At 42.1% G+C, this 14,171-nt stretch overlaps 1 protein-coding gene across 4 annotated transcripts in view; it reads right to left on the reverse strand.

Moving 5' to 3' along the window:
- Positions 1 to 11,591: 11,591 nt before the first annotated feature.
- Positions 11,592 to 14,171, reverse strand: part of mta1 (metastasis associated 1) — a 77,728-nt gene continuing 75,148 nt past the window's right edge. Inside the window, exons 17-18 of one of the 4 annotated variants that reach the window (XM_079528928.1) lie at positions 12,884 to 12,975; positions 11,592 to 12,256 (exon numbers count right to left, since the gene is read on the reverse strand). In XM_079528928.1, the coding sequence (XP_079385054.1) occupies positions 12,239 to 12,256; positions 12,884 to 12,975 (110 nt within the window). In that variant the 3' untranslated portion in view covers positions 11,592 to 12,238. Of the gene's footprint in view, positions 12,296 to 12,822; positions 12,976 to 14,171 lie in introns of all 4 variants that reach the window. The other 3 variants (XM_079528929.1, XM_079528927.1, XM_079528926.1) reach the window with 3 other exon arrangements.

Below are 14,171 nucleotides of genomic sequence, written 5' to 3' on the forward strand. Positions count from 1 at the left end.
GTGCGTTTTTCCTTTTTAAGTTTTTTTTTAAGTTAAGTTTTTTTTTAAGTTAAGTTTTTTGTGTGTGTGTGTGTGCGTGCGTGCGTGCGTGCGTGCGTGTGTGTGTGTGTGTGCGTGCATGTGTGTGTGTGTGTGTTTGTGTGTGATACAGCTGCGCCCTCTGGTGGTGGGCGGGTGGTGTTACAGCATGACACACAGACACACACACAGACGTGATCTGCTGGGTCTCATAGTAAATGCTCACTGCGTTCGCAATCACTGCGTTCGCAATCAGTATAGAATATCCAAAGAATATCAATAATCTGTACATTGAAACTATAAACACTAGGATGCCATGTCAATAATGACATGGCATCTGTCTATATATAACAGCTTTTCAACCTTGTTTTGCACAGTGTAGTACAGTAGGTGGGTGGAGATGTATCTGAAGAGATTCAAGAGAAGGCTTCTAATTATAGCCTAGTCCATAGTCCATTACTGAATATCTCTAAGTACATACAGTAGCAATGTGTACATCCTACTATAAATGCGCCACGTCTCTGTGTGCGTGCGTGCATGCGTGCGTGCGTGTGTGTACGGTTGTAATGCACTCGGGAACCGTTTGCCCCACCGACTTCAAATTCGACACACGCGTTCCACACCCCTGCAGGGAGTGCAGTGCCCGGTATTGAGTCGGTCGGACCCACGGTTCTCCAGAACCACCCCAAAAGGCTCTGGTCAGGCTCTGCCAGTGGGCCTAATGAGCCAAAGTCCCTTCACCTGTGCAATTTCCAGCCTCTGCCTCAGCCAATTGATTGCCATGGCAACCCCACACCTGCAAATTGATTACTTAACCACTCCACTTTTCACAGTCAGTTTGCACTCTTCAGACACAGGCAGATACAGAGATCTTCATGTCAGACACAGACAGACATATAGTTAAAACGGGTGCTATGACAAGTTGACAACGGGTATTATTAGGTTCCCAAGTTGCAGCGCTCTCAAGTAGGCCGATGGCCGACAGGCACGTACAGGTCTAGTGTTCATAATTTTACAACTATCCTCAGTGTTTCCCCCTGTGTGCTATCAATCATCTTAAAAGTCATGTTAAAAGGCTAAAGCTCTATATTCTGATAGTAATCTTTGCTACCGAGTGCCTCTTCAATTCTTTCATAAATAAAAAGTACCTTTTCAGGTAGGTTGCCAATTTCATCTAATTGGGAGACAGTACCCATTTAAATTTTATAGTTTCACTTCCAATTGTGTTAGCTCACTTCTTTGTGTCACCATTTCCAACTTCACTTGTCTATCTATTCTATCCTGTATGAGTTCTCTCTCCTGATTGCATACCATTGGTGTCCTGACCTGAACATTACAGAACAAACACTATAGCAATGACTGCTTATAAAATAAATGCAAACCACCGCCACCGCCCCAGCCCTTCTCTCTGTTTTTACTCACCACTGCTTGAAACGTTATTTCAGCTCCGGTGGTCACCTCACCACCGAAAATCCAGACTATGAATGAGCCTTAAAGGCCTATTCATAGTCTGGATTTTCGGTGGTGAGGTGACCACCGCTCCGGTGGTGAGCTGACCACCGGAGCTGAAATAACGTTGAGCGGTGGTGAGTAAAAACAGAGAAGGGCTGGAGCGGTGGCGGTGGTTTGCTCTTTTTAAAGCACTGCGGCTTGTGACGTCATGTTGTAGTTCGGTGGTCACCTATGAATGAGCCTTAAGTCTCACACCTTGCCTCTGCCTTCACTCCTCTCTGCTTTGCCTCACCTTTTAGTTTTTTTTCAAATCTGATGTTCAGCACTTTTATCTCATCACTTCAACTCTCTCTTGCTTCCACTCTCTCCCTCATCCTTCCTCCTTCTCCTTCCCCTCTCGGCCTCTCCTATACATATACAGCAAACTCATCAGTGTTCATTTGTCCATTTGTATTTCTGAGGGTAAACTCTCAGTCAAATTAACACAGATGATTTGACAGTGTAACAGCCTTTGAACCCTGTGTTTAATGAAAGACCTTAAGACGTAGCTGCGCTAAGCCCCCCTGGCACGAATTGCATGTGGGTCATGTAGCGTCTTCTATAGCAAGCTAAATGGAAGAGATTTACTCTAACATGGTCCACATCATTCATTTCTTTGACAGAGAGGATGTACGGTACACGCAGGTTAATCTGTCATCAGGCAAAAAGAGGTTTAATCATTATTGTTGACAATGTGTAATAATCAATGTTGCCTGCCCTGCTGGGGCAACGGGGAGCTGTACATCTTCCTCTGATAGGATGGACCAGTGTAGTGCCCACAGAAATCAGTCAAACATCTCATCAAATTAAACCTAAACCAGCTATTATTTTTTGTAAGTAAAATCAATTTGAATAGCACTAAGAAAAAATATATATCATTCAGTATCAGTATTATTCTTTTGTCAAAATCCCACAATGAAATAGGAACTGTGGGATATGTGCAGCACACATACAGTATGTGTGTAGCTCTATCTGTGACATTGTGAAGCAAGGAGATGTTTCTAGCATGCCTGGTAAAACATTTTGCCTTTTGCCGCATTAATGAAGGCAATGCAAATGAAAATGCAGTATGGAATAATAGCAACAATCTGCTTATCCAGCCTTCAGATGGCCAAAGAGTTGATTCATGGTAGTACTATAGCAGAGAGAACGGCTTGCCCTAATATCCCATCTTGGGATTCCCATGCCGGGAATCCCGGTGTAGGCTACTAGAATTTCGCGGGCCTTCGGCCCGCTCATCCCAGAGTTGCGTTGCCCCGCGTTGCGATACAGAAGTCCCCAGATACAGAAGTCCACAGTGACACGCGTTGTATGTAGCTGTTTTGTGCTGCAGCTTGTGCGCGCGCGCGCGTGTAGTGTTGTTGTTCTTATCCATATATGCGCCTCGGTTCGTCCTGATTGTACGACGTCAGGTGTCGACACGGTCGTGTTTGCATTATTGTAACTGTGTATGTAATCGCGGTGCTCTCCGTCCAAGTTAGAATCAGTGTAGAACCTGTGTTGTTGTTGTTCTTCTTCTACGTTTGGTTTCCGGCAGGCTGTACACTGTGTGTGTGTGCACGCGTGTGTGTGTGTGTGTGTGTGTACTGTGTAACTTCCGGTAGTGTTTCCGGAAGTGTGAAAGGTATCACGAAAAACACGTGGGTCACGTCAGTGGCGGCTGGTGACTTTTGTCCTAGAGAGGGCGCTATGAAAATATCAAGAAAACATGCACTATAGGTATCATCACATTCAATGGAAGGCTTTTAAAAATACAAAATAAACATGGCATTGCCAAACATGGCTAATTTCACTGCATTTTCCATGTAGATTGAGGCTACATGTTTTTTTTGTCATTGTCTTGTTGTTCCATTATGAAAATGAATTATTATCTTTACCTGGCTCCATGTGGCTCATCATTCATGTTTTTCTAGCATCTGTGTTGACTGTGTGTTAAACTATATGTCAAACTGTGTTGTGATGTTTATGCTGCCCCCAAGTGGTTTGTGGTGTGAATAATCGCACACATTTTTCGACCCAGTGGCTTTCTATCGTTTGTATTGAAGTCTGAATCATAGCCACGTTGACAACGTTTGTAATAAACCAACCCGTTTGTAAATCCGTCAAGATTTGAGCGAGTTATGACTGTTTATGTTTGAGCTGCCATTGAACATACTGTACTGTAGCCCCGAAGTAAGATGGCTGCCGGGTGAACGACGTCAGAAACTCCGCCTTGAGCCATCTAGTGTTTATATATATCTATGCTCCAGATGAACGCGCAGCAACATGTGACACTCAGTAACCAATCAGAAACGTCACACAACGTAAACAACATGTGACATTTCATGGCAGCAGAATACAACGTGGCAGCATAATACAACTTGTAATCACTGCCTTTGGTTAGTGGTTCCTTATATTATAGAATATTGACGTTTCTGGATTGCTAATTTTAAATAAATTACAGGCTGCAGATGTCGTTTCTCCGTCATTCTTATTCACGTTTTATTCAGGGGTTGTGCATGGTGGTGCGGCGCACCAGCGCCCCCTATGGACCGGCCGCCACTGGGTCACGTGGTGGGGTTGTGAGCCATTGGGAAGGGGTGATGTAGTGTTGCCAGGTCCACGTATTGTAAGCGAGTGGTAGTGTGTGTAAGTATAGGCTGTAGGCTGTAGGAAGTCAGGGTTTGCGGTGTTGTTTACATAGTGGCATCAATGTTGGCGGTGCAGCCAATGAAAAGAGGGGAATCACGGGATGCAGTGTTGCCAGGTCCGCGAATTGTAAGCGAGTTGTAAGTAGCGTGTTGAATGGCATTTTTTCTGGGCTTGTTTTCATAGACCTGGCAACATGTGAGTGTGTGCGTGCGGGGGTGTGGGTGCTTGGGGAGATATTGTTTGTTGTGAAGAGATACAATGCCGGCGTGGGTGTGGAAGGGAGGCAACGTTGGTGTCAGTGCAATGAGTGATGTTCCGCGGTTGGTGTTGAGGGGCGGCGTTCGGCGCGATATGAGGAGATAGCGGCCGAACGACGCGGAGGGTAAGTGTGTGACGTGACTGCCGTGTGAGTGTAGTGTGTTGCAGTGTGTCAGTGACGTGTCAGTGATGTATGCAGTGTGTGACTTTGGGTCCCTTTTCCTGGGTTGGGTACAACTTCTCACTTGTATATATAGATATAGTTATAAATAGTCCTATTATTGTGTCAATGACACAATTAAGACTGAAAAGTCTACTCTGCAAGAGTGGATAATACTGCAGAAAGTCAAGTGGAATTGGATAACAGGGGTTTTGAGTCCAATCCTGATTCCTGACCACCCAACATATGAAAGCATGTCTATTTAACAGCAAAATAAAGTTATGATTGTTTTAAGATATTGCAGATCTATTTACATACCGTGATATACGCAGACTACTCCGTAACACTAACAGTGCTTTTCAATAGTCAAAGTCATCCTAATTCGTCCTGGAAAGGAAACTGGTCCCATGCACTGGCAACCGACGCTTGCAGTGCGCAAAGCCTCTGGCTCATGGACTTCCGACTTATTTTGGTATTGCCATTAACACCTGAATGCAGCCTGACTACTGACCAGTAATGTAAACCAACCAGAATCTCAACTGAGAATACAGGTTCTGTTTCAAGCTCCTGGCCATGCAGTTCAAACATGTCACCCTGCACTGCAGAGCCACTATTACATAGACTTCATAGACAAGCACTTTACCTGTTGTTGTTCTGTAACTGTTAATTTGAGGGACAGTAGTGTTTGTGTGGAACCGGGGGGACGTTAGCAATTTATTACTCAAATGCGTTGATGTCATATTCGACCATAGGCCTAATAATGCCTATCATTTTATTATTAAACCCCTATGATCTCACATTTGGTTTTAAATGCAAATTTTGGTCATGGCCGGGTAGTATGGCTGACTTGGTACCATAGCCTAGGGGATATTTCTCATGTTATTTTAACAGACTTAATAGTAGGCTACATTTTGCAGGAAAAAGACAATGAGAGCTTTACAACAGGGCATTTGAATGTGGGACATGGTCTCAAGGGACGCCTGAAAAGTCCTGGCAATGAGGGACTGTCCCACGCAAAGGGGGACATCTGGTCACCCTACGCTGCGGATGCCTCTCTCTCTCTCTCTCACCCTCCCTCCCTCGGTCCCTCCAGTGCAGCTGTTGAGCAGTGCAGTAGGGCTAGGGCTATACCCTTTTAATTACACCGCATCGGCTTCAAGAAGCAACAACCAAAATTACGGGGCTGTGTGACGAATTAGGTCTGTAGTTATTATCACTCGTTTCTAACACATTGGCCATTTGCCCCATAGACAGACTGACAGAGTAGTGGTAGGCTACTACGGAGTTCTTTCTTAGATGGTGTCATCCAATTATTAGCCTATAACAGGTGTATAGCCTACGGTAGCCTTTGGTACCGTAGCCTACTATGCCAGTCTGCCAGATGAGATGTCTAGAATATTGAGACAATTTTGTGCTGCTGCCTGTTGGTTATAATATAGCCTACTAAGTCTGCAGAAGTGAGACGCACAAGAAAAATAGTGACACTGGCACATATGCCATGTGGCCAACAATCGTCAGTCCAGCATCAAATTTGACCTAAACTCAGATCAACGCGATATTCAAAAAGAAAATAATAATATATATATTTTTTTAAATCACCGAAATATTTGTTTTAAATAGCTGCCCGGTGCTAAACATTCACACATCCACGACCAGTTCCAACAATCACCAGTTGGCAACACTGCAACAACAGAGGTATAGGCTATAACGGGACGGGACGAAATTAATAATCGCCAGCACATTTTCACAATTTCTGTATTTCTTTTTCTTGTTTTATATTACCTTGACTCCGTGAATTGGGTGTCTGCAGTCGCTTCCAGGAGATGCAGGCTGAAAGATGTCACTTTCGGTGGGATATGCAGTCAGGACACTTGACTCGTCTGTTGTCCGCCCGGGATGTTACCGGCTTCTTCACAGTCTCACTGCTCGCCGATGAAAATGTACACATTTTACTTCACTGCAGCAGCGTCAACAGCACATGCTCAGAGAGACGCAATCACTCTAGGTCCACACACACAGCGCTCGCATCGGTTAACCCTTTCATTGCCACAGTATAGAGTATAATGTATAGGCTACACAGTACAGAGTACACTAGCCTGGAAACCAGACTAATCTGCAAAATAATATATACATACATACTTACACACAGTATATCCCTGAGTGTGTGGACCTTATCGGTTTGAATTACATTTCGCTCACCCGAGTTGTGGGTGACCAATCAGAGCACATACATACATACATATATACACATAATAAAGAGCGACGAGTAGTTTTCTCCACAGCAATATTAACCTTATCCTTTTCCCGGACTGCTAGATGAGACAGACACCAAGTTTCAACTGTAATGCCTACTTTCATCCATGAACCAGTTTTAAACAGCAGTGGAAGAAGTTTTGCCAATCGGGACTGAGAGACGTCCAATAATAACCTGACGATGGCAAGAGAGGCATTCATCCACAAAAACATTATTTTGGAGCCAATAATACAGGGATGTGAGCCCTTATTACATTATGAGCAGTTATTACAGTTGCTACACACCTTCCAACAGAAGACTTTAGAACTACCCAAGTAGGTCTGAGACGGGGTCAAGAGATCAGCCACTTTAAAGGAGCATTCAGTGATTTGGGTGATTTGGAAAACCACCCAGTCCGCCCCAGTAACAAAATGTGCACATGCACACGCTCTACAGTGGGGGTAAGTGCAACAGCATGTGCACCAAGTCCCGCCCCCACACATGATTGGAGGAAGGCCCCTCATCCTGATTGGATGAAGGCTTTGCCACCCGCCACCAAAACTGAAACTAGGTTTTTTTTTACTGGGGACAGGGAGGAACTCCTATGGTCAGCACACTCTATAGTAGGAAGGATTATCCAAATAAAAAGAAAAAATAAGTGATATTAGAATGAAGAGAAATCACTGAATATACCTTTAAGTGATCCTTCCAATTCCTATTTATTGTCACTACTAGCCTTTCAGAGGATGAATATTTTAGGAGTGTGCAGTGGTGTGAACTGTGACCTGTCGATATCAGGTGTCACAAGCAAGTGAGAGGTGCCACATTTACTAATTATACTTGCTTTGAGTGAGAATTCAGTCTGGACATATCACTTGACACCAATGACATCATCAGTGTGATAAACTTCATGACGGCTCAAGCGCTCCTCTATTTTGGAAAAAGGACCGCCTTGTCACCACAAAAACTTAGAAGCAGAAGTTCTTTCTGATCACAATCACCTTTATAAATGGATCCAATCATAATCGCTTTATAGCCATCCAATTAAAAATAACTGTTAGGCCTCATTGACTGTCCAATCTGGCCTGGGCTCAGCGGTCCAGGCACCTTGGCCGGTAGTCCGAGTCTGGCAGTGTGCCGCGGGTTCGACTCCCGATCCCGACGGCCTTTACTGCATGTCACTCCCCCATTTCCTGTCAGCCTACTGTCTATCCCTCTATAAAAAATGTAAAATAAAGGCGAAAGCCGCAAAAGAAACATTAACAAAACTGTCCAATCAGAATGACAAAAGTTGCTAAGATATCCATTATCCCATCATAATTTCCATTTATATCATCCAATCAAAACTACCATTGAAAAGCCTTCCAATCAGAATCTACATACTGTAGTATGTCATCCAGTTAGAAATGCCATCACAAAGGCATCGAATCAGAAGTACTGAATGGATCCCTCTTCCCACCTGCTTAAGAATCTGCTTTTTTCGTTGACTATTCCATTCTTTTTGTAGAATGTTTACTTATTGGCATGCCCAGAATTGGGATGTAAGGGTTCCATGTGGTTTACATGGGTGAACGGAAGCTCAAACCCCTAGTAGGTAGAGCCATGCTAGGCATTTAGCAACACAGAACATTAAGAGTGTGTTCCAACATTGTAACATGACAGAAAATAAGGAAAAGCAATTGTACCCTTTAACATCACACTATGTTCAGATAAATTAGAAACATCATGGAAATACATGTTCTCCACTGCACCTTTATGCAACAAAATATGAAAAAGAAAGATAGAAAGATGTGATTTTGACCCGCCCTGTGACCTTGTTCTTTGACCTTTTCAAAGTGAATCATCTCTTCAGGACAGCCTACTGATCATACAGTACACCACGTTTCATGAAAATCTAGTCTAACCATCAGTTAATGATTTTGACCTGGACCTCAACCTTTTTGACCCAAGCAAACCAGTTAAACCCCAGAGCATATTACAGTACTTCATCATACGATACAACATGCTGTGAACTTGCACAATTTGTGAAGATTCTGTTAATTTCTTGGGCACTTTTCACCTATGAAATGCACAAATTAGGGAAGGTTGAAAGTGGTTAATTGTGTCTTTGGGTGAGCAAACTGTTCACACCCACCACGTTTCATGAAAGTCTGGTCATCGGTTCGAGTTATTCCGTTGCAGAGGTAATGTCATTATTACAACAATGGTACCTGTTGTAATCGATTTCACAACTACTTGATTGGTTAATGGATATTTTGTAAGTACAGCTAGATTTGGCGTGTGCGGTTGGTTGATCTAGTTTTATGTAGTTCTGTCTTCTATGCTTCATTCAGATAGGACAGCATAGACATTGGGGGAGGGTAGAGCGGACATGCTACACACTGCTGGACACGGTGCAATCTAAATTATGCAGGCAATGCTCTAGTTAAGTAGTCTATCCGGTCGGTCAGCTACCATCACACCCGACTCCCAGAGATAGTTTTGTGACCTCATTCATACTGAAGCCTTTTATGTTACCAGGAAGGAAGAGACTGCAGTTCCACTAGGCAGATTACTTTCCGTTTTCCATTTCAAAATCACATATAAACAAAATAATATTTTCACACAAATTATTTTAGTTGACACTAAATAGAATGTTGGCAGGCTAGTAGCTAGGCAATATCACGGTCAACTAAGCCATATAGTGACTGAAAAATATTGTTCACATTGTCAAATATGACAATTCATAAAATGAAAGATAGTATAAAAGTACACAAATTATGCATCAACACAGAATATTCGTCCCCCATAATATGGTATTATGTCAAATTACCAAACATTTTAGGCCTTGGAAATGATCAATAATTTTCCATAACAGTAACTGGTGTCAGTGACCAAAGAGTTTTGTTTGTAAGTGCAAGATGCAGTACAGTACAATTATACACAATCATTCAACCATGTAAACGTCATAATATGACACATAGCCATATTACCAGCTGCCCAAGGTCAGGGTTCAATTGTTATATATGTTTTATATATTAATTGGACTGAAAGCACTTAAGATAAAGATCAATTAGATCAACAACTAAATGGCATATTAATAGCTATGTTACCAAACAAATTTCAATTCCGAGTAATCATCGTCATCTATTATCGGTTCTGTCTAGATCAGGTGGTGTCTTCCAATAGACAATGTCCCTTTCAGTAATACACAAATGGTCACTCAGTAGTTTGAAGAGAACGATAATGATGTTAGCTGTATGCCAAGGCTGGCTCGATAGCCTGATATCTCAAATGGGCCTTTAGGCACTGAAATGGATTCAGGATGACATTTTCCACAGGCCCTCATAAAAATGGATAGTCTAAGGTGATCACGAAACATTTTGCTTTTCACGTGTTCCCCATCGACCATGCACTCTACATGACGAAACCAAACCCACTGCAAGAAAAGCACTCTATAACATTATTGGCAGCCATAGCAAAATGGGTAGAGAGGCCATCTAGTAATAGGAAGGTCACTGGTACGCCTCCTGGCCCCCGGTGCATGTCAAACTGTCCCCGACTTGAGCAGGACAACGAACCATCAACATAACCATCTGAATCCGCTGAATGAAGCTGAAAACTGCATTACCGCCGAAGGAAGAACTAATAATCTAAAAAATGATATGCGTTGAACCCAATATTTTGGGGAAATAGTCATGTTGCACTTATTAGGGCAACATTTGCCAATATGTCGTCCACAACATATTTTCATGATTTCCACACGTGCGCTTGGCTGACAAATGGTACATTTAGAAGACAAACCCATTTGTTATAGAATCATGGAGAACAATTTGGTTTAAAACAGAATTGCAAAATATCATGAGGGGGTGTTACTGTAAAATAACCAACAGGGTGATGAGCCTGATTGGTCAGCTAGCCTGATAAACACAGCTGGCTGACCAATCAGTGCAAGCTGAAGCACCACAGTGCGCTTAACGGTCACTTGAGAGTAACCTTGCTGCAGAAGGAACTCAACATGTCAACTATGGCCTAAAAGCACCTGCCAAACATAGTTGCTGCAGATAGTGTGATCGAATTCTGAGTTTATCTGGGCACAAAGGAACCAAAACACAGAGTGGAAAACAGCAACCTTAGACAGTTCACAGAATGGCTGTTATCAAGGGCAGGCCCCACCAGCAGCACCTGCCTCCCCACACGGGATCAAGGAATCTGCCATTTTGTTTGCCATTGCCAACGAGTTCCTTGTTGACACTTGAACCCTAGTGTCTGTGTCCCTATTCAGGGGGCGAACATTCAGACAGTCACAAAATACTACCATGTACATGGTCACAATGCATTGCAACATGACATACTACTGTAAGTTTGGAGATCGGCTATTTTTGGTGAATATATTTGGTATAGAGGAGGGGGAAAAAGGAGACCTCTGGGGGACACTGGTTAACAAGTTATATAAGTCGCTACTTTCTTAATGTCTCTGTGAATAATTACAGTTACAGTATGTGATGAACAAATTATCGCCCGGCATTTGTCATTGCCCAAGGTTGTAAAACCTTGGGCACAGCTTCAGCCGTCCGGGAGATCATTTTTATGTACGAGTCGCATAACTCGGTAACATTCAGGATCGGTTACAGAGCGACCATCATTGAGGCAACTGTTAAATGTTAGTGTTTGTTAGGTTTACCATAACCTTGTAGACATTGTTGTGTATTCAAAGGAGACGTAGGTGTGTTGAGCACAAATCTAGAGCCAATAGAAAAGATAAATTCAAAAGTCCTGACACACAATATCTTTCCACAGAGCCCACAGAAGAGAGGGAAGATCAATTATCTTTTTTAATTACATCATCGAAGCATAGATGCATTACTTGTGAAAAAGGTAGAAAAAACAGCAAGTCTTTCTCAATAAGTTAAACCTCTCAGGCCAAAGAGTAGGGCCGGCTCACAAAACAGAAGAATCCCATAAAGCATTCAAAACAAAATTCAATGAACAGAAGACAAGCTCAACTCCTCCGTAATTTACCTTGTTAAAAAAACAAACAAAAAACAACAGAGATGCAAGTGGCTTATATTACAGTCCTTCCACCCTTTTCCACAGGGCTTCTGCAAGCATTTTCATGAAACTTCTCAAGTTTCATCGTTTTGTTCAACAATTAACTGATAAGCATCTGAGTTATAATTGGTACAAAAAAACAAACAAATGAAATTATAATAACAATAATCATAACTTTACAATGACAGTAATAACAAGAAATGTAAGTAATGAACACAGTCCTGTACAGTCAGGCTTGTCCTCTGATTGGCCACAGCCAAAGTTTTGATTTTTCCATTTCCAAAGATGATTGGTTGATCATTGAAAGTCTGATAGACTCACGGCGAGCTATTGGCCAACAGAAGTGGCCAACGCTGCAGTCTCATCTTTCCGCTTTCTTCAGCTGCCGTCAGCCATGGTTCACAGGAACACGCCTTTTACCATCCTCCTCCCCTCTTGGCGGAGATAAAAACAAGACATGATTAAAAAGAGATCTTATGTAGTCAAAGGTAAGAGTTGGGGACGGCATTTTGAGGAGGCAAAAAAGAAAAAAGGAGAAAATAGAAATACAGGAGGTTAAATCAGCAGGACTGTCTGGATAAAGACTGAATTGTCATGAATATTCACAATTTTAAACTTTATGCTGTTACTGTAGCCAGTGTGGCACCATCCATCAGGACTATTAGCCCAATACCAGCGGAATACATTTGGCAAAGGACTGGACCTACAGTATGTGTAGTTTTGTCCATTTTCATGCATAGGAAGGCAGATTTCATGGCAGAAGAATAAGAATGGCAATTACTAGGAGACCGCCGGTTTTGCCCCCAATTACATGAAGAGACATTTCAGGACCTGGGAGTGATGTATTGACAGTATAAGCTAAGCTCACCATAACTACCATTTTAAATGCAGAATGGGACAAATAAGTAACTGACTGCTCCCGGCCGTAAAGCATTGCTTCAACACAGCACAGCAACCATCTCTCCATTCCTAGACAGTTTTGGCGGCAGTATGGCCTTACCTCAGTAAGGGGGGGTTGTAATAGAGGTCATCCTACAGAGTGGTCAGTCAAGTTCATGTACCTCATCCTGGATGGGAGCCGAAGGACGTCCTACTTCACTCACCCGCTTGGCCATGATGTCCCACTGCGGGGTCAAGCCTTTGGATTTAGTACCTACAGTACACAATACGGAGGACACAAGTCAGAGGTTTTAGTTTGGGATGGTTGCAGCCCTGACAATGACTGGTAGTAATAGTCCAAATAAAACACAAACTGACTAAAAACTCGCCAGATACTTTTTGCACGTTACAAAATTTCAAAAATATCGAAAATCGCTGATCAACAAATTTACAATGAGCTCGTAGATCAGCTATTTTGGATATTTTTGAAAGTCTTTTAAAATCTATAAACAAAATGTATTTAAAAATTGAAACTCGGATAAAAGTGATTAAAAGACCGTAATAATGATTCATACTGACGAATGAAAACGTTTATGCAAAATAATTGTGATATGGTGAATATGTAATAGTTGCATTCCAGTAACAAGATCCACTGGCTTTCACATGCAGATCTCTAGGATTGCAACCCAGGACAGTACAAGAAATATGTGAATGCATAAACCTTCAACATGTGCAATACTTTATCTTCCTATGCTGCTATTGCAGCCTCTACAGTCCATTAGTGTACATAGAGTATAGTTTTGAGCTTCTTTTCGCTTACTTTATATTACAAGATTTAAAAAATAACAGTAAATACAAAATAAATTAATAAATCTGGGTTTTATGCCATAGGTACTTTATATCAAAGAAAATGTAATCTGCCCTCTGGTGGCACTATGAAGTACTGCTTTCGATACTGCTGTAAACAAACAAAGCACAACAAAATATGTGACTAAATTTGACTGAGGGACTGCCATTAGATTTTTTTGAATTTTCGTTTTTTCATGCCATATGAAAGCAGGGAATAGTTTCAAATTGACATATTGGTTTTCAGTTTAACCCACCAGTTTTGGAGATATGGCTTATAGAGTAATGTCTTGCAGAAAACAGCGAGTTGAGAAAACAGACTTGAAAGGTTCACTTCTGTGGTCTCTAACATTACACCTAGCTACATGTTTAAGCATTTATTTCATATTTACATGTCTATTTCAGCTCTGACACTTATTTAAGACATGCTCTAGTATGTGAAGAGTCTGCCTGTGCTATTAACTCATATGTTTTTTGTTTTCTAATGCACTTAGTATACGATGTGATGTGAGGATTTGCTAGGCGTATACCATTTATAGCCTTAAGCCTTGAGTTAAATGAACACTGGCTTTTGGCCATGTAGACTGGGTTCCCAGTCCAGAGATGAAAATCACAATGAAATGG

This window comes from Electrona antarctica (genome assembly GCF_951216825.1).
Source record: "Electrona antarctica genome assembly, chromosome: 18".
NCBI lineage: Eukaryota > Metazoa > Chordata > Actinopteri > Myctophiformes > Myctophidae > Electrona > Electrona antarctica.